General features: G+C 51.1%; 3 protein-coding genes across 7 annotated transcripts; 2 read left to right on the top strand and 1 right to left on the bottom strand.

Annotated features, from left to right (window-relative positions):
- The first annotated feature begins 298 nt into the window (after positions 1 to 298).
- Positions 299 to 7,472, top strand: GAL3ST2 (galactose-3-O-sulfotransferase 2). Its single transcript, XM_062611182.1, has 4 exons — positions 299 to 515; positions 3,922 to 4,008; positions 4,434 to 4,713; positions 6,300 to 7,472. Exons 1-4 carry the CDS (start codon positions 490 to 492, stop codon positions 7,158 to 7,160), a joined length of 1,254 nt encoding a protein of 417 aa, XP_062467166.1. The 5' UTR covers positions 299 to 489; the 3' UTR covers positions 7,161 to 7,472.
- Positions 3,922 to 13,095, top strand: NEU4 (neuraminidase 4). 2 transcript variants are annotated; one of them, XM_062611175.1, is made up of 4 exons: positions 3,922 to 4,008; positions 10,483 to 10,688; positions 10,861 to 11,116; positions 11,479 to 13,095. In XM_062611175.1, exons 2-4 carry the CDS (start codon positions 10,488 to 10,490, stop codon positions 12,540 to 12,542), a joined length of 1,521 nt encoding a protein of 506 aa, XP_062467159.1. In that variant the 5' UTR covers positions 3,922 to 4,008; positions 10,483 to 10,487; the 3' UTR covers positions 12,543 to 13,095. The 2 variants fall into 2 exon arrangements, with proteins under 2 accessions (XP_062467159.1, XP_062467158.1); XM_062611174.1 differs by lacking the exon at positions 3,922 to 4,008 and adding an exon at positions 9,499 to 9,812.
- On the bottom strand, positions 12,671 to 16,923 carry TM4SF19 (transmembrane 4 L six family member 19). Of its 4 annotated transcripts, none has more exons than XM_062611195.1 (6): positions 16,405 to 16,923; positions 15,859 to 16,042; positions 15,672 to 15,769; positions 15,021 to 15,205; positions 13,944 to 14,061; positions 12,671 to 13,268 (listed from the first exon to the last, which is right to left on the bottom strand). In XM_062611195.1, the coding sequence occupies exons 2-6, from the start codon at positions 16,019 to 16,021 to the stop codon at positions 13,197 to 13,199; spliced, it is 636 nt and encodes a 211-aa protein (XP_062467179.1). In that variant the 5' UTR covers positions 16,022 to 16,042; positions 16,405 to 16,923; the 3' UTR covers positions 12,671 to 13,196. The 4 variants fall into 4 exon arrangements, with proteins under 4 accessions (XP_062467179.1, XP_062467176.1, XP_062467175.1 ...); XM_062611192.1 differs by having other exon boundaries at positions 13,206 to 13,268; positions 13,837 to 14,061; positions 16,405 to 16,921; XM_062611191.1 differs by lacking the exon at positions 12,671 to 13,268 and having other exon boundaries at positions 13,419 to 14,061; positions 16,405 to 16,921.
- Between the last annotated feature and the right edge of the window lie 8,241 nt (positions 16,924 to 25,164).

The following is a 25,164-nucleotide window of genomic DNA, read 5'->3' on the forward strand; positions in this document are numbered from 1 at the left end:
ACCAAGGCACCAAGGAGTGTGGCTGTGGGCAGGGAAGGGGCACTGAACAAGTGATGTGATGGTGTGCAGGGTGACAAAGGAGCTGATGATGCCCTCCTCCTGCCCCCTGCCAGCAGCAGCATGCCAGGATCGAGTCCCCCATGCCTTCCCCCCATAGCCAGGAGAGAAGGGGGTCCACACTGAGGTGTTCCTGCTAAATCCTTACTTCCCTGCAAAACCGTTGCACACCCCATCTCCTGAGGCAGCTCTTTCTACCTGTGTTAATGTGGCACCATAGCAGAGCTTTCCATGGCTTACTAATTAACTTCCTCCCACCCCCGGGAACACCTAGCCACTCCCTTTGTCCTCACCTATCCCAGCCATTTATAGCAGCTATGGGATGCTAGAAATAGAGCCGTGTCCACTAAGAGCCCAGGAGCCTGTAGACAAAAGGAGTAGTGCAGTCGATTCACAAAGGAGGTATTCTCCAGCTCGCTGCAGTGAGGCAGCATGAAAAGCCCTGGGTGCACTTCAAGGTAAGGGAAGGGGGACGGGAACACTGTGGGTGCAGAATTAAGGTAGAAAGGTCTGGTCCGGGTAATCCCTGAGAGTTATTAATAACCTATAGAGTTAGTTACAGTTTGCTCCAGGGTGCAGGTTAATTTTGCTGTGATTCTTTCCTTCCTGTATTCCAAGTCTTTTAATTTGAAAGAACCTTATTGGGTCAACACACAGAACTGTTATTTTCAGCTTAAGCCAAATGAACCAGAAGGTTGTCCCAAGCCTTAAAGCATCCGTAGCAGCACCTCCAAGTGTGACCCGGGAGGTGGTTTTCCATGTTTTCTTCCCGGCTGCGAGATGACACGGGTTGGGAAAGGGAGTTGAACCTCTGGCACACCCCTGCTGACAGCTCCCCAAGGATTTTGGCTTCTAGGAAAAATTCTGTGTCTTGGCAATTGGCTCCCAAGTGCTTCCCCAAAGGTCTCCCAGGCTGTTGCGTGTCTTCCGTGCTTGGGTGGCTTTTGTGCAGTGTTTGAGTTGTGGCTTTCTCTCTTCACCTTTGCTTTGCAAAAGACTGTATGAATGTGCCAAAAAAAGTAGATGCTGGCTCTGACTGTAGCCGGCGACTCTGGGCTGTGCCAGACTTCATGCGAAATGCTATGTCGCTGTTGTGTGAGGAAGGAAGAAATCACTACAGCCATGATCCCATGCACCATGTCCTCTGTGTTCCTATCGGCAGGCTGGTGGTTATGAAATCCCTCTGCTTGCGGCTGTAACTGTGAAAGATCAGTTCTCTTTTCTGTAACGCCAGGTACTTCTCTGGTTCACCTTCAGTTTGTGCCTGTGAAAGCAGTACAATAGCTCTCAGACAAGTGGGACGTGTCTTTTCTGGAGGGCATTGAAGGATGGGGGGTGTTTCAGCCATCCTGAATAGGGTGTCTGTTGGCCCAACAAACAGATGTAGAGGTGGCTTAGTCAGAGACTTGTAACCTTATGACAAAGGTGTGTGTATGTGGCACTAACGGAACAGTGTTTAAGAGCAGTGCTGGCTCTTGCAGAGCTGTGCCAGGGCAGTGGGTGCAGAGCGGGTGGTGGAACCTCTTCTGCAGGTTTGCAGGACACACTGAAACCAGCAACAGGCTCTTGTGGGTGCAGCGGTGGGTGGTTGAGCCCCAGGGGTGATGGGGACAGGACCGGCTGCATGGGTGCACCAACCAGTGCCTATGTACCTGCAGCCCCCCCTCCCCATCTCCCTCCAGGACCCACTTACCTGCACTCCTTCCTGGGGGTCACCTTGATCCTAGCCCTTGGCCCTTCTCCTGAACACTTCCACTGGTCTTTGCTGGGGGCAGTGGGGTGAAGGTGGCTGCAGTCCCCTCTCTTTCCCCATTCCCTGAGCACTCCCTGAGCTGGAAGGCAGGTATCCACCCATACATCCCCAGGCAGGGGAAAAGCACAATGCTACAGGGTAGTGTTGTTTGCCACCCTGGGACAAGAAGCCCTCCCATCAGTGACAGATGTTCCTTAGCTGCCTCCCAAGGTGAGAACCAGAAGCGCAGCCACCTCAGGGGAGTGCGTGGCTATAGTGGATCCTCCTGTACCCCTCTGGGGAAGCTGCATTTGTGGTTACCTCTCTGAAGTGCCTGTCACCAGCACATGCAGTGTGAGATATAAATGGGAAGAATTAAGAGATCTGTGCGCAGTCACAGGGCCATGCTCTTACTGCAGTCACAGAGACATGGCGGGATAGCTCACATGCCTGGAGTGCAGTCACGGGTGGATATGTACTTATTAGGAAAGGCAGGCCAGCAAGGTGAGGTGGTGGAATTGCTCTTTGTGAGAGACAGCAACCGGAATGTGTCGAGCTCTGGCTAGGGGTGGAGCAGGTCCAGAGAAGGGCAATGGAGCTGGTGCAGGACCTGGAGCACAAGTGTGATGGGAACGGCTGAGGGACCTGGGGGGTTTAGTCTGGAGAAGGGAAGGCTCAGGGAGGACCTTATCGCTTTCTACAGCTACCTGAAAGGAGACTGTAGCGAGGTGGGGTCAGTCTCTTCTCCCAAGTAACAAGCGATAGGACAAGAGGAAACAGCCTCAAGCTGCATCAGGGGAGGTTTAGATTGGATATTAGGAAAAACTTCTTTACCAAAATGCTGCTCAGGCATTGGAACAGGCTGCTCAGGGAATGGTGGAATCACCGCCCCTGGAAGTGTTCGAAAAACGTGTAGATGAGGCCCTCAGTGCCATGGTTTAGTGGTGGCCTTGGCAGTCCTGGGATAATGGCTGGACTTGATGATCTTTTCCAGCCTAGTTGATTCTGTGATCATATGATTCTATAAGAATAAGTTGAGAGTTTGGGAGATGGTGGTGTTCAGGATATTGCATGGAAGAAGCAGGGCAGTAAGTAGGTTTGCAACCCTGGACTTCAGGAAGGTAAACTTTGGCCTCTTCAAGGACCTACTTGGAGGAATCCCATGGGTCAGGGCTCTGGAAGGGACAGCCCACTTGGGATGAATATATGAACACTTTGCTGCAGTGCCATCATAGTGTTACAGCATCGCCGCCTGGCTCCACGCTTCCACTGTGTGCACCTTCGGCTTGTGGCCCCCAGTCGCAGCTGGTGCAGCTGGTTATGATGGCTGTGGGTTTATGTGCAGCTCTTTGTTCTGATGGGCTTTGCTCCAATCCTCTCTCTAGTTTTCCATGGCCAGGTACCATGGCAAGTGCATGGGAGGCTGTAGACCATGTCCCATGAAACTGGTGGTTACATCCATGTCAGGCCAACCACGAGGAGTGGTTCAGTGTCTTTCACGTGGTACAAGCTGTGGGATATGGAAGCCACTGCTCTGTGCAGCAGGACCATGTGTGAGGATCCTTAGCCAGAAGGACAGTAGAAAGGACCACCAGGTCCAGCCTGCAGCAAGCCGTGTGCCCCTATTGACCCTTGGACTGGGCAGGCTTGCAGCCTTCCTCACTTCCTTGGGAGAGTGGGAGCCATGAGTTTGACCATCCCATGCTATAAATGGGAGTACATCTTCTCAAAACAACCAAAAGCCCAAGCCAGATCTGCTGCATTTTGGAATTTTCTAGTGAATAATCGAGAAGTTTCAACAGTGAATGAGATCTGGAGACACAGAGAGCTAAAAGAAAGGCAAAATAAAAGGCAGCAGGGCAGAGCCGGAGGCTGTTGGAAGCGCTCAAGCTCTGCCTGTAGTAGGCTGTGTCTTGCCAAAGGCCAAAACTTGAAGAGTGATGGTGAAAGAGCAATTTCTCACTGTCCTGCCTCTAATGCAGAGCTGCTCACACAGCTGAGGGAGCAAAAGGAGGTATAAAATTGTGCTCCCCATGATGAAACATTCCCAAGCTCAATCAGCGGCACTGGGTGGCTCACACTCAGGAGGCACTATCACATAAAAATCCCCTGAAACTCTCCTTTCTCTCCAGGCATACCAAATGTCTCGTCGTTATCAGCCTTTGCCTGGGACTGATCTTCCTGTCGGGATTCTTCCGTATGAAGAATAAAGACTACACGTAAGTGAAGTGGAAGCAAGGTTGTGTGACTTCATCTGCACAGGGCAGAAAGGGTCTGACCCGTGGCACTTGATTTTAACACATGGGTTTTAGGCTAATAATGTAAGGGCAGTGGCCCAAAGTTATGTCCTAGATCCACATTTGGGTGGCAAGGGATGAAATTAGTCAGAGTGTAGCTTTCTGGGGCAAAATCAGCCATATGGAAAAAGAAAAGGGGATCAAGCTGAAGCTTTTGGGTGGGAAGCTGGAGAAGCAGAAAACAGTCTGATATCTATGCCTGAGGGATGGGGCTTATTTAGGTGGGTGCCTTGCCTCAGATGCAGGTGTGGTATCAGAAGAACCTGCTCAGGCTTGGCTTTGTCATGTCCCAGAGATGGGGTATGGCACTGCAGGGGCTGTTTTCCCTACCTGTTGCCTTCCTGCAGAATCTCAAAGGTCCACGAGGAACTGCTGATCCCTTTCATGCCTTGCCGTGCCAAGACTAATGTCATGTTCCTCAAAACCCACAAGACAGCCAGCAGCACCGTCCTGAACATCATGTTCAGGTTCGCAGAGAGGTACAACCTCACCGTCGCACTGCCAGCTGACCAGCTTGTCCACCTGGGCTACCCAAACACCTTCCTGGCCCACTTTGTGGAGGAATTCCAAGCCATAGGACGAAACTATAACATCATGTGCAATCACCTGCGGTTTAACCCCTCTGAGGTAAGGAAGGGCCACAGCACCTGCGGAGAAACCCGGTTCAACAAGCAGGGCCTCCAGACTAACAGGCGGAAGTCATAGCTAGACCACTCTCCATCATCTTTACCAAGTCTTGGGAAACGGGAGAGGTGCCTGAGGACTGGAGGAAAGCAAATGTCACTCCAGTCTTCAAAAAGGGCAAGAAGGAGGACCCAGGTAACTCTAGACCAGTCAGCCTCACCTCCATCCCTGGGAAAGTGATGGAACACCTTGTCCTTGGTGCCATCTTAAGGCATATCAAGGATAAGAGGGTTATGAGGGGCAGTCAACATGGCTTCACCAAGGGGAAATCATGTTTGACCAATCTCTTAGCCTTTTATGAGGAAATAACACGGTGGATGGATGATGGCAGAGCGGTGGATGTGGTCTACCTTGACTTCAGCAAAGCATTTGACACAGTCTTCCCCAGCATCCTCACAGCTAAATTGAGGAAGTGTGGTCCAGATGATCAGGTAGTGAGGTGGACTGTGAACTGGCTGAAGGAGAGAAGCCAGAGAGTTGTAGTCTATGGGGCTGAGTCTAGTTGGAGGCCTGTAACTAGTGGAGTGCCTCAAGGGTCAGTACTGGGACCAGTATTATTTAATATATTCATCAACGATTTAGATGAGGGAATTGAGTGTACTATCAGCAAGTTTGCTGATGACACTAAGCTGGGAGGAGTGGCTGACACGCCAGAAGGCTGTGCTGCCATCCAGAGAGACCTGGACAGGCTGGAGAGTTGGGCAGGGAATAACTTGATGAAATATAACAAAGGAAAGTGTAGAGTCCTGCATCTGGGCAGGAACAACCCCAGGTTCCAGTATAGGTTGGGGAATGACCTGTTAGAGAGCAGTGTAGGGGAGAGGGGCCTGGGGGTCCTAGTGGACGACAGGATGACCATGAGCCAACACTGTGCCCTTGTGGCCAAGAAGGCCAATGGCATCCTGGGGTGTATTAGAAGGGGGGTGGTTAGTAGGTCGAGAGAGGTCCTCCTTCCCCTCTACTCTGCCCTGGTGAGACCCCATCTGGAATATTGTGTCCAGTTCTGGGCCCCTCAGTTCAAGAAGGGCAGGGACCTGCTGGAGAGAGTCCAGTGCAGGGCAACAAAGATGATTAAGGGAGTGGAGCATCTCCCTTATGAGGAAAGACTGAGGGAGCTGGGTCTCTATAGTTTGGAGAAGAGGAGACTGAGGGGTGACCTTATAAGTGTCTATAAATATATAAAGGGGGAGTGTCATGAGGATGGAGCCAGGCTCTACTCAGTGGCAAACAATGATAGGACAAGGGGTAATGGGTACAAACTGGAACACAAGAGGTTCCACTTAAACTTGAGAAGAAACTTCTTCTCAGTGAGGGTGACGGAACACTGGAACAGGCTGCCCAGGGAGGTTGTGGAGTCTCCTTCCCTGGAGACATTCAAAACCTGCCTGGACACATTCCTGTGTAACATTATCTAGGTGTTCCTGCTCCGGCAGGGGGATTGGACTAGATGATCTTTCGAGGTCCCTTCCAATCTCTAATACTGTGATACTGTGATACTAACAGCCTCTCTTCTTCCTCCCGGCAAACAGGTGCAAAAGGTGATGGCAGCAAACACTTTCTACTTCTCCATCCTGAGGAACCCCATTCCTCTGCTGGAGTCTTCCTACATCTACTACAAGGACACTGTCCCTGCCTTCAGGATCTCCAAGGACGTGAATGAATACCTGGCGTCACCCATGAAGTATTACTATCCAGCGGATTACAAGCGAAACATCTATGCCAGGAATATCATGTGGTTTGACTTTGGGTATGACAACAATGCAGAGGACAACAAAAAGTACATTCAGGCAGTCTTGAAGGAGATTGAACAGAACTTCCACCTGATCTTGATAGCAGAATACTTTGATGAGTCCATGATCCTCTTGAAGCACACTTTGTGCTGGGATCTGGATGATGTGGTTTACTTTAAGCTCAATTCCAGAAGCCAGGACACTGTCCAGACCTTGACTCCAGAAAGCGAGGAGCAGATAAAAGCATGGTGCTCACTAGACTGGAAGCTCTACCTGCACTTCAACCAGAGCTTCTGGAGGAGAATTGAGGAGACTATAGGCCTTGAGGAGCTGGAGAAGGAGGTGAGTCGCCTGCGAATGAGACAGAAGGAGCTCATGGAGACCTGTCTCTCGGACCAGGAGGCAGTGGGGAAGGATCACATCAAGAACAAAGCTCTCCTGCCTTTCCAGTCAGGGGATGCAAATATCCTTGGGTATAACCTCAAACAAGACTTAGACAACAGGACACTGAGAACCTGCCAGAAAATGGTAATGCCAGAGCTCCAGTACACATCCTATCTTTACGCTGCCCAACACCCGCACAAGAAGAGGAAGCAGTTAGGCTTGCCCTTGCTGTGGACCACTTTCCAGGAGAAGATGCAGCCCCCAACTCCCAACTAGGGCATGTGACAACTCACTGCAGTTTCCCACCCCTTCGCGTCACCCCATGTCTGGCACATGACTGGTCCACAAGGCTCTTGCACAAGAGAGAGAGGCAGGAGAGGGCTTTGTTCAGGGCCACCAAACTGGTGGTGGGTCCCTTTTTGGGGATGTTGAGCCCAAGGCTCTGCATTGTCCAGATCCTGCATGATGCCTGTTGCCAGGCAGGGGGACAGCCTGCTGCTGCTGCATGCCAGGCGGGCTTTCAGCTGGCTTAGACATTCCTGCCTCTTAATCATTAATCACGGGCTTAATCATTTTGTTTGCATTTGACTTTGTTTAATAGCTGCCATTTCATGCAGACTGGTCACAGCTCACTAGAGCAAGACCTGTTTTAGGGCATTTAAGGGAAAAAAAAAGGGGAGGGGGAGGGAAACGAGGAGGAGAGAGTGATGAGGGATGCAGTGCTCGGAGGAGTAGAGGAGATACTGGGTGTCCTGTCCAGCATCCATGCTCAGTGACATCAAACCACCATGCGATGCCAGTGCTGCTCTTTGGATGAGAGTCACAAGCATCATACCCAAAGCTGGGTGTGCTGCCTTTCAGCCTTTCCCCACCAGCACATGAGACGTCGTTTTTCATGTGTGTCATGGGGTGTGTGGGGCCTCTGCACCACCTGAGACAGCTTGGTGCTCCCCTGGGAGCAACATTCGGGGTTTCACCCCGCTCCCTTGGACAAGGGTCCCCAGTCCCTGGGCATGGATGGTCCCTTGGGCTCAGCATCCCTGAGGCCCTTTATCAGCAGAGGCTTCGTTGCTGACAAAGGGATTCCCCATTGCCCCCACCACTCTCCAGCACTGATGAGGAGTGGGGTGGAGGGAGACATAGCTGTGGGCACAGCAGTCACACCATCCAGGTCCTGCAGCTGCCCTGAGCAGTGTGAGCAGGAGGAGATGCTGGCTGAGCTTTGAAATACAGCACCACTGGCAATCATTAATGGCCATGATGCCAAAGCCACTGGGCTTGGTGCTGCCCTTCTGACAGGCCTTCCCAGTGCTGTTGCAGTACTGGGACCTGGATGGCAAGAGGGGGATGATGATCCAGGATCCCTTGGCTTGCAGCTTCGCTGCAGAGAGAGATGCTGTCGGAGAGAGTGGTTTGAGAAGCAGAGCAGGGATTTCTCTTGGCTGTGTTTCAACCCAGGAGGTAGTCGAGGGAGCCAGCCGAGGCAAGGGTTAACTGCCTGCAGTGCAACCTGTGCTCCTCTCAAGCCATGTGCACAAGGGGAGCAGCAACAGCACTTTCTTGGTTTTCTGCTCCAGCAACCTGAGATGAAATTAACCAGGCATTTATAACTACCTGGGGTGGAGGAGGCGGCCGCTGCATGTGTTCAGCCTGGGCAATCCCTGAGGGCCTGTCCTGGCCAATTCTGCAGCCTGAGCCTGGGTTTTGCCTTGAAGCCTCTGACCCATGACTGCCATGTGCATGTTGTTAAGCCACTTTGGCTGAGCTGATGCCTGTGGTGGAATATAAGCATAGAAATAATTGCTTAACAGCTGACCTGTGGTGGGGGTCCTGGGAAGGCTGGGACCCTCCAGCCCACAGGCTGGGGAGCTCACAGCTGTGGTGGCCCATGGTGAACATGGGTTCCAGGACCTGGGCAGGGAGCTCCAGCCTCTCCCAGCCTGTGGGAGGGGGAAAATCACTGAATCATGAAATGGTTTGGTTTGGAAGGGACCTTAAAGCTCATCCAGTTCCAGCCCCCTGCCATGGGCAGGGACACCTTCCACTAGACCAGGTTGCTCCAAGCCCCGTCCAGCCTTGCCTTGAACACTGCCAGGGATGGGGCAGCCACAGCTTCTCTGGGCAACCTGTGCCAGGGCCTCAACACCCTCACAGGAAAGAATTTCTTCCTAATATCTAACCTAAATCTCCCCTCTGTCAGCCCAAAGCCATTCCCCCTTGTCCTGTCACTACAGGCCCTTGTAAAAAGTCCCTCTCCAGATTTCCTGTTGGCCCCTTTAGGCACTGGAAGCTGCTCTAAGCTCTCCCTGGAGCCTTCTCTTCTCCAAGCTGAACAAGCCCAGCTCTCTCAGCCTGTCTCCATAGCAGAGCTGCCCCAGCCCTCAGAGCATCTTTGTGGCCTCCTCTGGACTCACTCGAGCAGCTCCACATCCCTCTTGTGTTGGGGCCCCAGAGCTGGGCACAGGACTGCGGGGGGGCCTCAACAGAGCAGAGCAGAGGGGCGGGATCCCCTCCCTCGACCTGCTGGCCAGGCTCCTTGTGTTGCAGCCCAGGGCACGGTTGGTTTCGGGGCTGTGAGCGCACTGCTGTGCTGCTGGGAACTGCAAACACCCCCCATGGCCCCCTCTGCATCCCCCGGGGGCTCCAGCCAAGGTGGTTTGGCAGCTTCGGGGCCCCAGCTCTGCCCAGGGTCCATAACGGTGCCTTTGTGCGGCGGGTGCTGCATGAGCGACTGCCACTGCTGACTCAGGGGTTTTTCCAAGCCACTGTGGGAGCCCTGTGACCCATCGCTGGGGGGACCCTGCGGGCTGGGAAGGGGGGAGCAAAGCAGCAAGGCAACAGGCTCTGCAGAAAGCTGCCTGCTCCCGGAGCTGGTGTTACCCTGTGGTGTGTCTGGGACAGAGGGGATCCGCAGCTGAGCAGGACCCGGTGAGTGCCTTCGCTTTTAATGTGAGGTGTTTGATTGGCTGTAGCTCCTAATTAAATCACAGGTGAAAGTCACCCTCAGCTGCTCCGGCTTCGCCCTGGAGGGGGATGCCCATCTATCTCCTCCCGTGGTGGTAACCTGGGGCACGCAGGGACATGTAACTTTGGGACAGCTGACTGTGGTGGCGCTCCTGCTGCCAGCATAGAATCACAGAATGGTTTGGGTTGGAAGGGACCTTAAATCTCACCCAGCTCCAACCCCCTGCCACATTCAGGGACACCTTCCACTAGACCAGGTTGCTCCAAGCCCCATCCAGCCTGGCCTTGCACACTGCCAGGGATGGATGACCTCGAAGATCTATTTTGTTTTGTTTTGGGGTAGCCCAGGTCAGCCTCTTCAGTGCTACTCAAAATCCTGTGCCCCCTTTGAACAGCGGTGATTTGCCACCGCAGCAGCACACGTTCAGCTCTCTCAACCCCAACCTTGCCTGTAGCCACCAGCCCTCCAGCCCATGCTCTCGGGGGTTCCCCAAACCACCGAGTTTTCCCCAAGTTAAAACCCTAACCCCCTCCAAGGGCAATCCAGTCCCAGCCAGCACCCACAGCTGTGCCTAGCAGCTGGTGTCCCCCCTTCATCAACCCACTGTGGTCGGGCCACATCTTTGTGCTGCAGATGCCATGGGCTCCCGGCACTTCCCCGCCCGCACCGTGCTCTTTGAGAAGGAGTCCAATGGTGTCACGTACCGTGTGCCCGCCCTGCTCTACCTGCCCTGCGTGGCCAAGCTGCTGGCGTTCGCGGAGGAGCGGCTGAGTGCTGACGATGCCCACGCCAACCTGCTGGTGCTGCGCCGTGGCTCCATCTATGGCAGCTACGTGGAGGTGGGATGAGGGATGCCCTGGGGTTGCAGAGGGCACAGGCGGCTGTCCTCCATTGCTTGTGCCTGGCATGGCTGAGCTCCTGGAGGCAGCCACAATGGGGAGGGGAGACTGGGCTGGGTGAAGTGGAGTGGTCCTCATCCCTCTCCATGCTCTCCTCCTCCCCCTCGAGCAGTGGGAAGACATGCGTGTGCTGGAGACGGCTACGCTGCAGCACCACCGCTCAATGAACCCCTGCCCGCTCTATGATGAGTTCACCGGCACCCTCTTCCTTTTCTTCATCACGGTGCTGGGCAGGACACCCGAAGCCTACCAGATTGTCACTGGCCAAAACGTCACCCGCCTCTGCTGCGTCACCAGCACTGACCAGGGACTGAGCTGGAGCAAAGCCACGGACCTGACGCAGCAGGTCATTGGTGGGGCCATCAAAGGTAGTGCACTGGAGTGGGGCAAGAAGAGGGGAGAACATAAGGGCAATCATGGGGGTTTTGGTCTCCTGGATGCATCCATTGTGTGGCTGGAAGTGGCCTCAGAGTAGGAAGCCCACAGGCATCAAAGAGGTGGGGTGGAAAAGGATCTCAAGCAGAGGGGGGCTGAGATGGAGGGAGCACCTGTATCATTTGCATGGAGGAAAAGATGGAGAGGCCCAGTAGCTACGAGCAGGACAAAGAGAGCTCTGATGCCTCCCACCCCACCACCTTGCTTAGCTAGGCTGGGAGGGATGCTACGGTGAACTTTCCACACTGGGCATGGCAGGAGCACCCTTCAACCACATCCCATCTCCTCTCCCTAGACTGGGCAACGTTCGCACTGGGCCCTGGGCACGGGATCCAGCTGCGGTCAGGCCGGCTGCTGGTGCCTGCCTACAGCTACCACATCGACTGCAAGGAGTGCTTCGGACAGCTCTGCAAGACCACCCCTCACTCCTTCGCCTTCTACAGCGATGACCACGGCCAAGGCTGGCGCTTTGGGGAGTTCATCCCCAACCTGCAAACAGGCGAGTGCCAGCTGGTCTCGGTGGATGAGGAGGATGGCTCCAACGTCCTCTACTGCAATGCCCGCAGCCCCCTGGGCTTCAGGGTCCAAGCACTCAGCACGGACGATGGGGCTGTCTTCCACGGGGGGCAGCTGGTGCAGCGGCTGGTGGAGCCCCCCCATGGCTGTCACGGCAGCGTTGTCGGCTTCCCTGCACCTTTTGTCTATGTCCCTGCCACCCCTCGGGACCCCGTGATGCCTGTCCAGGGCTCAGCTTCCCAAACGCTCCCTGGGATGCTCCCTGGGATACTCCCAGGGTTTCGGTACCTGCCTGCTGGGCGGGCTGCAGGTGAGGAGCTGTCTGCAGTGGCCACCAGCAGCCATCAGGAGCCAGCTGAGCCTAAGGAGGGCTGTCCTATCCCAGGGCATCACGGCCATGTTCATGGCAACACCTTGGTCCAAAGGGACCCCGTGGTGACCCCCAGCCCCACTGGCTTCTTCCAAGCACCCACATGGATCCTCTACTCCCACCCCACCAGCTCCATGTCACGGGTCAACATGGGGGTTCACCTGAGCACCTTCCCCAGGGATGTGGAGAGCTGGACTGAGCCATGGGTCATCTACGAGGGCCCAAGTGCTTACTCAGACCTGGCTTACATGGAGCTGCCCTACAACGAGGCCCCCATCGCTGGTGGCCCAGCCATTGCTTTCGCCTGCCTCTATGAGAACGGGACACGGTCGCCCTATGAGCAGATCTCCTTCAGCATGTTCACACTGCATGATGTGCTCCAGAACATCCCCCTGACAGCCACTGGTTCCCAGCGGGACAGCAGATCCCCACACTGCAGGAAGCAGGGGAGAAGGAGCTGTCTTGTCTCTTAGTGCCCCCCAAGGTCGGCTCCCCCGAGTCCCTCAGCACCATCCCCAGGGCACCAACCTAGAGACCAGCACACTGGGATGCTCACAGGGTTCCTGCCTTCAGCCATCATGGCTGCATCACACAGAAGGCATGTGTTACCATCCTCAAACTGGCGTTTAGCTGGGTTTTATTACTGGTTTTAATTACTGTAGTTGGTTGGGCATGGAGGCTCCTGCCACCAGCCCAGTCCTGGGCTCCTTTCCATTGATAACACAGGGATGTTGTTATTGCTGAGCAGTGCTTACACAGACCGGCTCCTCAGCTCACCCCACCAGTGAGCAGTCTGGGGGTGCACAAGATGTTGGCAGGGGACACAGGCAGGACACCTGACCATAACTGACCCAAGGGATATCCCATTCCATATGGCTGGTGGTGAGCAACTGTTTTCATTTGCGTTCCTTGTCTTTCTTGGGTTTTATTTCTTTCTCTTTGATATTTTCCTTTTCACTACAATTAGTTATTAATTGGCATTATTATCCTTTTATTTCAATTATTAAACTGCCCTTATCTCCACCAGCAAGTTCTCTGCCTTTTACCTTCTGATAAGCCACGACAATCCCCCATTTACTGTTTCACCTGGCTCACTGCTTGGCTTCTTTAAACTAGGTTGATCATTGCTACTTTCTTCTGAACCTCATCAGTTTTGGGGCCAAAGTCGTCCCAGCACAGGCAGGTTCAGGTCTGTGTCCCTGTAAAGGTTTAGGGGACAAGGGCGAACAGAGGGGATGCTGAAGCTGGTGACACCCGTGGGAGGTGCAATGATGGGTCATGAGCCAGTGGGGATAAAAAGCTGCTCATTTCGTTTGCTGTGTGTGTGTGTGTGTGTGTGTGTGTGTGTGTGTGTGTGTGTGTGTGTGTGTATGGGTGAACTTTGGGCTACACCTCAATTACACCACTGCCTCCCGCAGCACAACTCCATCCAAGTTCCCAGCCCCAGCCAGAGCCTGGCTCAGCTATTTGTTCTCCTTCACCTAAATACAGACCGATTAATGAAGATGAGTTAATGCTCCAGCTCTTACCACTACAAACACTACCATGTCCCATTTTGCACTGAGGTGAGTGGAGGCTGATGATGAGCAGCTGGGGAAGCCATTGGGCTCCTGCCAGAACGCCAGGGGCCAGGTCCTCACCTCTATCGCTCACTGGGCTGGTTTACACCCCCACATGGCTGCCAGCCCCATCAGCACCCCCAGGGAGGAGGAAGGGGTATCATGCAGGCAGAGGGCTCTGCACAGAGGCAGCCCTTTGCATGCCAACCTCATGCAGGGTGGGGTGTCTGTTCCTCATGGGGGACTCTTCTTCCCATCACAAAAGCCACAGAGGCAGCCAAGGCAACCGTTGAGGATCTGGAAGGATGCCAGTACCATCTCAGCAGCACTGATGAGCAGCAGGATGGAGAAGAAGACAACATTCCAGGCCACGATACCCTCTGGCTCCAGGCAGGTGCTCCAGGTGCGATGATCATATAGGTAGTTCTCTGTCCTGAGTGACGGGGAGAGGAGGAGATGTAAGAACCTGCCCTGCAGCAGGTCAGGAATTACATCAGTTTCTGCTGTAGAGGTATGTTCTATCCTTCATCCCAGGGATGAGCAAGGTCAGCAGGGTGATGAGGATAGGAAGCACAATGTAGAAAGCCATGAACAGTGAGGACTTCTTGAGCTATAGGGATCTTGCAATCATAGAATTGTTTGAACTGGAAAGGACCTTAAAGCTCATCCAGTTCCAGCCCCCTGCCACAGGCAAAGACACCTTCCACTAGACCAGGTTGCTCCAAGCTCCGTCCACCCTGGCCTTGAACACTGCCAGGGATGAGGCAGCCACAGCTCCCCTGGACAACCTGTGCCAGGGCCTCACCACTCAGTGAAGGAGCTGAGGCGCTGGCACAGGGAAGAATTTCTTCCTAGTATCTAACCCAAATCTCCCCTCTGTCAGCCCAAAGCCATTCCCCCTTGTCCTGTCACTACAGGCCCTTGTCAAAAGTCCCTCTCCAGATTTTCTGTAGGCCCCTTTAGGCACTGGAAGCTGCTCTAAGGTCTCCCTGGACCCTTCTCTTCTCCAGGCTGAACAAGCCCAGCTCTCAGCCTGTCTCCATAGCAGAGCTGCTCCAGCCCTTGGAGCATCTTTGTGGCCTCCTCTGGACTGTCTCCAGAAGCTCCACATCCCTCTTGTGTTGGGGGCCCCAGATCTGGACACAGGACTGCAGGGGGGTCTCACAAGAGCAGAGTAGAAGTGGAGAATCCCCTCCCTCGACCTGCTGGCCACGCTCCTTGTGATGCAGCCCAGGACACGGTTGGTTTCTTGTCAAATCGCATCAACCAACACCCCAAGTCCTTCCCCTCAGGGCTGCAATCACCTCTAGCAAACCCACCCACCAAAGTAACACCAGCCTCATTAGCAATAAGCTGACGAGGCATCACCTCCACTCAGCTGCACTGCCTCACCTGGCATCAGGCTCCTGGCTGCCAGTGTCCAGGAAGGGGTAACCCCAGATGGTGCCATGCCTGTGGCCATGCTCGGAGGCATTGTAGAAGCAGAAGGGTCCATTGGTCAAACCCACCCCAGAGAAGATGAAACAGGCAGCAGCACCCAGCAGGGCCAGCTTGGAGAGCACAGCTGAGATGAAAGCCTGTAGACAGCAACCAGGGACACAACACACTGAAAGTCAGGTGGGCTCCAAATGCAGCTTCACGTTATCGGTGGAGTTTGGCAAGGGGGCACAACTCTCCTTCCCTTCACCCCAAGGGGCTCCAGGCCTGAGGATCTGAGGCTGAGGATGAAGTAGTCACTGAGTTGTTTAAGCTGGGCAGAAGCAGGCAGGGAACAGGGCAGGGAGCTGCCCTGTGGAGCCTATGATAGCATGAACAGGAAACTGTCCTCTGAGGAGGTAGCGCCATGCGGGATCTCACCCCAGGTCCATGCGAGAGGGGCCCCTTGCCACAAACTCCCTTTGGAGAGGGGCCATCTACCACATCCCACCATGGGGCCATGGGAGAGGAGGATCCATGCCATGTCCCACTATGGCAGAGCTGCCACCCACACTGGGGCCAGCCTCCACACCCCACCACGCTCTGGAGGTCCCACTGCTGCCTTACATTGTGACGGGTGCCGCAGTTGGAGCAGCCGGCACATCGCCACCCCACCGCCGTGATGTGGGTCGCTGCCAGCAGCACCTGCAGGAAGGAAAACGTGGCTGGGGGATAAAGGGAAGCCACCAGCTCCATGCCTTTGTCCCTGCTCCACAGACACGAGGAAGGACTCGGTGCAAGCTCCTGTACTCACGATGATGCCGCCTCCCCAGACACCCGGCATGGCCTTGGCATGTTTGCTGATGTGCCCCTCCACCAGGTACTTCGATGCCCCTCCAGGGAAGAGCAGGAGCATGTTGGCTGCCACGGAGAGCATGCCCAGCACCAGCAGGCAGGGACCCACGATCCGGCTGCATGTCCCTATGCACATGGCCACCCTGCATGGGGATAGGGAGGAGGAGAGGAACGGGTTGCATTCAGAGGGCTGGAGCACCTCTGATATGGAGACAGGCTGAGAGGACTGGGGTTGTTCAGCCTGGAGAAGGCTCCACAGAGACCAACCACCCCAGCTTGGTTTGACTTAGACAGCTTACAACAACCAGGAGGGAGCCAGGCAACAGACAAAATCCTTGGGCAAGGACTTGTGAAAGCACATCAGTCTGCAATCAAATCCAACAGCAACTCCATCCCACACTAGTCCTACTGTAGATCTGAACATGCTGACACCAACTGAAGTTAACTAAGCAAAGGGCGTCACCTGTCCTCAGGCAGCGACCCCAGCTCCACTGTTCCAGTTCACCTGGAAAGTGCCCTTCCATCTCCTGGTGATACCTTGTCAAAAATCACCTCTCTCTCTCCTGTACCTGCAACACCACCTGGGGGATGTCCATCAGCTGCTCTGGGATCACTGAAAACAACCTGGTTTTTCTCTTTCCTGGCTCCCCAGGTTTCTTCTGCCCTGTGTGCATTTTTGCTTCACATGGGTTTCATGCACCTTCCCCTTTCCCAGTGGCTTGCAGCTTGTCTTGCACAAGCTCTCTAAGCCGAGCTGGCTAATGCAGCTATTTCAGGCTTGCTCTGGCTTTGCAGAAGTGGAAGTGAACAGGCGCCATATGGAAGAGCTGCCTCAGCTCCCCTCCTGCAGAGCAGCATCAGTGTCAGGGGGGAGCAGTTCAGGCTGCATGTCCAGCCCCTGCATGGCCTGAGAGGCTGGGGAACACCAGCACTGTGGGGCTTTGCCTTGCTGCAACCTGCCAGAGACCTGCCACAGCAGCCCCGGCCAGCTGCTGGGGTCCAGGAAGAGCTGATCATGGAGGAACAGGGGTCCAGGAAGAGCTGATCATGGAGGAACAGGGCCACAAGACCCTGCTTCATAGAAAGAACACAAACCAAGAAGCCCAAGGTGGACCACCAGCTCCGCTCATCCTGGAGCTTCACCTCCTCCCTGCTTTCTATCCTCCCTGCCTTGGTTATAATGAATATTGGGCCTCTTGCCCTCACTATGGTCCAACTTGCAGCCCCCTGAGCATCCAGTGCTGAGTCCCACCTCCCTACTTTGGAGAAAATTCCAATATAGAAGGTTCCAGAAAAGCTCTTGAGCTCACAGCATGGGCTGCTGTCATCAGCAAGAGGCTCCTATGGTCTTCTGCAAGTCTCCCCTTAACCTCCCCAAGAATTCTCCTTGCCCATCACTGGCTTTCCCTAGGAAAGCAGGAGGTCTTCCCCCAGAAAGCTCTCCATGGCTTGCTGTCCCTCATAATGCACCCCTTGCACCAGAAGGGAGTTTGCATTAAGCTGCTTTCTTCTACCTCAACAAATACAGACAGACAAACCCCTCTGTAAGGGGAAGTAAAGCAAAAATGCAGCTGAACAGTCTCTTGTTGGGACACTTGAAATCAAGTCCCTTCCTGCCAGCATGTCTCCATAGCCGAAAGCAACGGGATTCAAGCAAAGCAAGGAGGACCTTACCTGGAAGTGGTGGAACCAGCAGCATCCACCGCTTGATGAGCCCTGTCCTGGAGGCATCATCTGTGGGTGACTATTTATGAATGTCCCAGTGTCCTCCTCCGCCCCAAGGTCCACCCACCACACCAGTCACGGTCTTCTCATCTCCCACACAGGCAGCAGCTCTAAGGAAAGAATGACTGTCCTGTCCAGGGAGCCAGCCTCTGCCGGCGTTGCAGCTGACCCATCCATTCAGTTTTGCCCCCTTCCACTGCCAGAAGCCAACCAAAACTCGCACAGCTTCAAACTTTAAGGCTTCTACCATGTCTGCCCTAAATGCCTTGAACACTGCCCGAGTATCAAACACTGTTCCTCCTGGAATGACCTGCAAGGACCATGGATGGAGATCATTTTCCTCTCTGCAGCCCACTCCAAATGCTATCATTTTGTCACCATGAGTCCACATCCTCCACAAAGCACCTCTTCCATCACATTTCACCTTATTTCTCTTGTTGTGCAAGAGCTTTGTGCATGGATGTTTAACAACTTAGGGTTTTCTCTTGTTTTTACACACTAGTATTTTAATAATAGCTTCTAAATAAATTTTCTTTGTCTCAGCTGGTTCTTGTGTCCTGCCCTTTGCTTCTTTGCAAAGGCCCTGCTTTTCCTCCAGATGTTGAGCATACCCCCATTACATATATATCTCATGCCCTCGGTGACAACATTGAGGGAAAGCTTATTTCTGGATCCTAATTACTGCAAGTCATCAGACAGCAGCACTTCAAAGTCCTCTCTGAGGTGCCCACGGCTGGCGGTCAGTGTGCAATGGGGAAGCTCCTCATCTTCCCCCATAAAGAATGTCTGACAGTAACAGCTCCGAGACAGGAACAGGACTGGAAGAATGTGATCTCCATGTCTGAAGAGTCAGAGAAGCTGTAGTACAAAAACCAGCCAAAATGGGGCATTTTTTCTGGCAAAGGAGTTGCAGGCAGCACAAGCAAAAGGAAAATTGCTCATGGGCTGTGCAGGCAAAAGGAAGAATCTTAAAGAAGCGTTGGGAGAAGGTTCATATTCCTCATGTGTTCATGAGGACCTGAGGCACAACAGCCACAGATGAAGAGTAAGTGCAGCTATTTTACAGCCCTGATACAATCTTGCTTCCATATAGTAAATAAAAAAAGCCACCAGAGTGCTACCTTTTGGTGTAGAGCCCAACTTGCTCTACCCAGGGTAACGCATGAGAGTAGCATTTGCCAACATGTTTCAAAGTGGCTTTTCCTGATTTCAGATCAATGAGTACAGGTCTGTCGAACACAAAACCTGCTCCAAGCACAGCAGGCCACTCTTGGTTGGAAAAAATGGAGAAATGGAGTTGGAGCCCTCGAGGGCCGTGTGGGAAAAGATGAATGAATGGTGAGGCTGGGTTACATTAGCCAGTTCCTTTTTTCTAGAAAAATAAGCTGAGAGGAGGGGATTATCTGAATAATGATAGTTCCTCTGAAAGAAGAATCAGAGTTTGCACAAGCATGTAAATCCCCGTTTTATTCTTAGATAAGACTAAGTGGTCTCTAAAATGCAGGCAGCAGCAAAGGCAAAATATGCAGGGCAGCAGACTGCCAAGAATAATCCATTTTTCCTTCTCTTCTTGTATTTAGAAAGGAAGCATTTTTCACTCTGCTGGAAGATGTGTTGCAACCTCATCTTGTGCCCCTTTTCTACGTCACACCAATCTGAGCTTCCTACGTCGCTACACACATGATCTGGTCAATCATCTCCCACAGAAAACCCCGTGCCATTCAGCATGAACCATCAGAGTCAATCTTTTCCCCAAGCTACTGATCTTCCCCTTACACCCACTCCAGCCCAAGTCTGTAATAGCAATGATGATCATAAAAAGCTACTTTTAGCCCAGCACAGCTTACCAAGCGCTGTGAGCAGTTGCGTGCCTCTCTTGCATGAGAACTTAATTATGTCAGCACAGCAATTATGGGCAATTAATGTAGCGCCAAGTCATCCAGCCACAGTGCTGCCAAACGGGGTCTCATGCAAAACAATTCTGGCTTGGCAAGGTCCTCCTGCTAACTCCTCTTGACGCTGGATTGCAGCTGAAGAGATGCTGGCTGCTTTCATTCTAGTTGTTTCATGTTGCTTTACCCCATCACACATCAAGGACTATGCCTCTCTGGCCCATGGTTTGCAGGTCACACGTGGCAGTAGCTCTTTCTGGACTTTAAAGTCAGTGAGATTTTTGTAACCACTGCTCTTTGCTTCCCTGAACTCCTCTGGGGCTGTGGAAATAACACAGCAGGTTGGGTTTCAAGAGTAATTTGGCTTCAAGGAGAATCAAAGAAGCTGAGCTGAGTCTGAATCAGCAAAGATCAAACCATTCGGTGCCAAACCAACCTCCACCTCAGTCCTGTCCAGAGGATGCTCACCGTGATACAGCGGTCTCTTCCACCCCTCTCAGTAGCAGCTGCAAATTTATTTCTGCCACTAGCTAGGTAAAACTTCACCAGACTCAGATGTGGGCACTTTTGCTGCCAACAGTGATCCCTTTAGACAAGCCCAGCACAGTCTGTGGACAGAACACAGACTGATGAAATACCAACATGATGCTGCTAGACAATATGGCATTTGCTTTATCTTCCTTACAAATTTCACCTGAGTTAATACCTCAGATGAGAGCAAAGATATTTGGTGGGTAAGGGAAGAGCGACTGACAGCATCTACCTGGACTTGTGCAAGACATTTGGCACTCTCCTGCATGACATCCTTGTCTCCAAAATAGAGGCATGGACTTGGCAGATGGACCACACAGTGGATAAGGAATTGGCTGAAGAGCTGTGTTCAAAGATTTGTGGTCAGCAGCCAAGCCAAGCACATTTGCCATCCTCTCCAACACATGCTGGAAGTGAGTCACGAGGAACACTGGTTGCCGGTTTTATCATGACTGCTGGCACAGTCAGTCAGCCTATTCCATAACTTCTTGGAGAGATCGAACACTGCAAGACTGTTTGCAGTGGCTGACATTAGTTTCATCAGCTTTTGTATTCCCACTGTACTGCTAAGTACTTGTCCAGAAGGGGCTCTGCTCATCGGCATTTCATTTGAGGTCATTATAGAAACTTCCCAAGGAGCCCAAAGGACAGTGGCATAAGAAGCTCCATGTTGACAACACCTGTACCAAGAGGACATTGTCAGCTCAGAATAGATACCCACATTTTCTCTGCTCTTCCATTGGTAAGGACAGAAAATCCTAGCCCTGCCTTTTATAGTTCATTTTCATAAAGGTAATTTTCTCATCCAAGTACCAAAGTCTGTCTCACTTCAACATTGTCTCACTCTGGAATGGGCTGAAGCTTTCTTGGCTAAGCAAGCAGCTTGCTGTAATCAACAATCCATTTGCAGCAGAAACCAGATGCTTTATGTTGAAGTCAGTTACTTGGTTGTATTTATTATCAGACACCATACTGTGAACAGACTTCAAATTCAGGCAAGCCCTGTCCTTGCTGGCTGGGCAAATGTGGAGCTACTACCTATAATAAAACACATTTGGACCTCTTCAGTTGAGCTGCAGCTTCTGCTACTTACTTTGTAAAAAGAGTCAATGCCAACAGAAGTTGCTACAGCCAGGATAGGAAAATCATAAGCTTCCCAGAGGCTCAACAGAGGCTATGGCATCCAAAACCCAAGAGATTACGAAAGCTACTTAAAACAGTTTATTTCCAGGATCAAATATTACAATAGGACATTTACATATATTTATAAAAAATGCAGCAGTTGTGTATATAGATCAGAGGTTTCCTTGAGTTTGGTCCCTCCCAGCACAGCGAGCTGAAATCTTCTGAATTAATCCTCTCCCTCCTCCCATATGAAGTTGCCATCACTGAAGAAGAAAAGTGCCTACTGTAAAAACTGACAGGCCAAGTCAGAATTATCAAACTCCATGGTCACCAATGAGAGGAAAGCCTCATTTAAGAAAATCACCTGTCCTCTGGTCAGTGTGTCTGATGAGACACCACATCCGAGTTGTGTTTTACCCAGATGTTCTTCATATAAATCTGTTCTATAAAATAGCACCTCATCCCCCTGCTCCACGTACTTTTACTGCTATCCTTCTATACCTTAAAGTCTCAGCACCATTTAACAAGCAGGTACAAAGTTACTTATCTCTGTACTGCAGACACTCACAGTAATTAAGGACAGTGACCAAATCCAAAACTTCTGCGATCACTCATAATATACCCATGTAAAACAACAGAAGGTAAGACTGAGTCAAGTTGAGGCACTGATGTTAAGTGCCACATTCTCCAAATAAAAACACGTGTGTGTGTATATATATATATACATACATATACATATGGCTATATTTATTGGGAGTGGACAGACACTAAGCATCTCATGGACAAGAGGAGACAGGAAAAAAAAAAGTCATCCTGTACATCACAGAAAGGGTATCCATTAACCTCACCAGTTTGGGGGCAGAGTATCACCAAACTGAGGTAAGATGTTGGGCTTGGACAGAGAAAACCTCAACAAGACTGTCTCTGCAGGATGTCAACTAACAGACCTCCACAAGCACGGTCAGGTTATCTCCAAACATGCACCTGTGGCTATTTCCAACAATGCAGATGACCAATACAGGGCTCAAACTGGTTTTGGTTTGCCTTTAGAACAGTAGCTGTTGTTCCATTTATAGAAAATAGTTTGTTAAATAAAAGGAAGGGCTGCATCTTCAGATCTATTAGAACACCTAGAAAAGGCACACGCAGTCTTCAAGGGGATGAGACCTTGCATTTCACCCATCTAAAGCACATCTCTGCTATCCCTTCTCCTCTTGGAATATAGCACCACCTATTTTTTACTAATGTGACTAAAAATGGGTTAAAAAAGAAGAAAGTAGTGTCATTTATTAAAAACTAAGAAGGGACAAAAATTAACCGATAAGCTCCTGAAATTACATGTCTTCCCATTCATGTGGACATTCCCACACAGGTCTCTGCCATGTGTTTCTGTGTGGTTTAGAATAACAACCACAAGCACCACATTTTATGTGTTTGGTACCTGACAAAACGCAGCCCAAGTGAAACCATGCCTTTACTTTGGCCTTTGCTGCTTCCGAGTCCCTGCAAAGCAGCTCGGTGCTCCAGCAAGAAGAGAAATGAGAGAAATTAGGTCTTTCAGCAGTGAGGCTGTTATTAAAACACGTACTAAAACCAGCTGGCAGTTTTTTTCCAGGGGACAAACCAGAGTACCAGCAGAAGTGGAAGCTGGTGTAAACACATGTATGAACTTGGCAGCCCTTGAAAAACTCAGCTTTGAAAGCAGTGGACCGTGAGAAATGCAAGGAGTTTGCAGCAGCGAACAACGGATGTCTTCTGCAGATGAGATGCATTATTCTTCTGTAAAAGCAAGGCAGAAGATCTAGTGGGGTCCAGAAAATATTCTGATCTAAAACTGCTTTTTAAATCTCCTTCAGAACAATGGTACCTTTGGATGTCTCTTTATAGACAACTACATTTTACAAGGCTATTATGCACATACATGGATATTCCTTTAATATTGGTGTTGTCAACTTACTTCAGTCCATGAATGTCAGAAGGGTAAAAACTGCAGACCTGAACAAAAAAGCCTAATGAAAATAACACAAGTATGCCCAAAAATGTCTGGCATGGCCTTTATCTACCCTTTCTTATGTCAGTAAGGAATGCTGTGAGGTTGAAGCTGGTCAATCAGCTTGACTTAGCGCATGTATCATCAGGAAGACCCAAAATCCTTCTTGGGCCTCTGAAGGATCACTAGTGGGAAGCCAATTGTAAATGTGTCAACAGCACCTGGCAGGGAAAACCAGCATTCGATTTGCCTTCTGTTTCCAAATACTGGTTGTGACTGTGACTCTTTGCTGCAGTGAGACAGTACATGTCAAAACACAGCACTGCTTGATGAAGAGCACATGCAAAGGAAACTGTGCAAGCACCGAGAAGCTACAGGTTGAAACACATTTAGTTCTCTACCCAGAAAGAATTACACTTTTTAGATGCACTTCTGCTCCTTCAAACTCATGGCAGTCCTTGCAACACAACACACAAATCATGGCCCAGCAACACCCACAGGAAGCCATTAACCACAGTCTTTGAAGAATCTTTTTCCTTCAGTCTTTATATTTCAGCATCTAATTTTGCAATCAAGAGATTTAAGACATTTTTTTCCAGCTTTGTCAAAAGCAATTAGACTTTGAGATTTAACATCTAGAAGCAACTGTAACAATGGATCTTCATAAATAGAGCCCAAGTAGCTTACAGCTTCAAAGCTACAAGCTGTTACAGGCAGAACTCGGCCAATGTTTTCAGCCACATTAGATATTTTGCATTGGATTGCTTCAACCACAACCTAGCTGCACCTACAAACACGGAAGGGCAGGATGGGAGAAGCTACCAATAAAACAGGTCTAGGACTGCAAAGAGAGTCAATTTTGCAGGTTTAACTTAACTGCTAAAAAAGCTGATGTGGAACAATGTTCCCAGAGTGGATACAAAGCCAAGCCTGTCCAAAATGAGTTGGCCCTCCACCAGCAAACACAGTCAGCCAGCAACAACTCCAAAAACAATGAGTGGAACCACAGAGGTGCCCTGTTTTACGTGGGCAGGCACAGGAAGGAGAGCAGGAAAGGTCAACCTGCTCCCATCCCAGCCAGTCTGAGGGACATGAAGGGACTATACATGTGTTGGGCTCTGTGTCCTGTTGGCAGCCTGCCTTAACTTTCCTGTGGTTAACCACAGAAGTAGTAATGAGTTCCAAGGCAACAAATATCAGAGTGAGCTCTTTCAATCAGACAGCTGATCTTGCTTAGGGTAGCATCAGACCTACACAGAAAGTGTTTCCTCCTGTCCAATCTGGGTATCCTAGAAACACAAAATATCTTTCAGTCTAGAAGTGCCACTGCTGCTTCACAGGCCAAAACACCAACAACTCCATCTCCTCTGCTGGCCTTGCAATTCACTTGCCAATGCTGGGAAGCAGCCTCCATGACAGGGGCTCTTCACAAATCAGAAGTGAGCTCTGACACCACATCAACCATTGATTAGGAAACTGCAATCACAGGTTGCTTTCCTTGCACTGCATTTTGCAGAGAATGCAAAATAATTTTTTTGTGTAGAAAGTAAATACATTTATACAATTATACAATTATATGTAAAGCCTCAATTGTGAGCAAAAGACAGTTGTGAGCTAATATATCATGGGAATGCAAGACATTTTCTGTGATTCCCTACACTTAAAGACTAAAACTAGCAAATGAAATTAAAGGCAAAGTGTCTTGAAAAGTTTTGAGTCTATGGTAAGTTACTGATCACTAAAGTTTTGTTTTTTTCAAAATAAGTATAATCATCTGACAATCGCGGAAAAAGTTAGCAGTTCTGGTAGAGCTCACATTACTTTTTCCCCTCATTGATTAAGGGGACAATAAACTGAGATTTTAGTTGTAAATACACTAAGTTGACACCCACCTTGAGGGTGACTGTGTTAGTTAATTTTTATCCCATTGTAACACCTTTTATAACATCAATTGATCAACAGCTCTAAGTCTAGATAAGACACCAGAAAAACAGGGCACTCT

Source organism: Pezoporus occidentalis, unplaced genomic scaffold (assembly GCF_034315485.1).
Source record: "Pezoporus occidentalis ecotype Australia unplaced genomic scaffold, CSIRO_AGI_Poc_V1 ctg151, whole genome shotgun sequence".
NCBI classification, from domain to species: domain Eukaryota; kingdom Metazoa; phylum Chordata; class Aves; order Psittaciformes; family Psittacidae; genus Pezoporus; species Pezoporus occidentalis.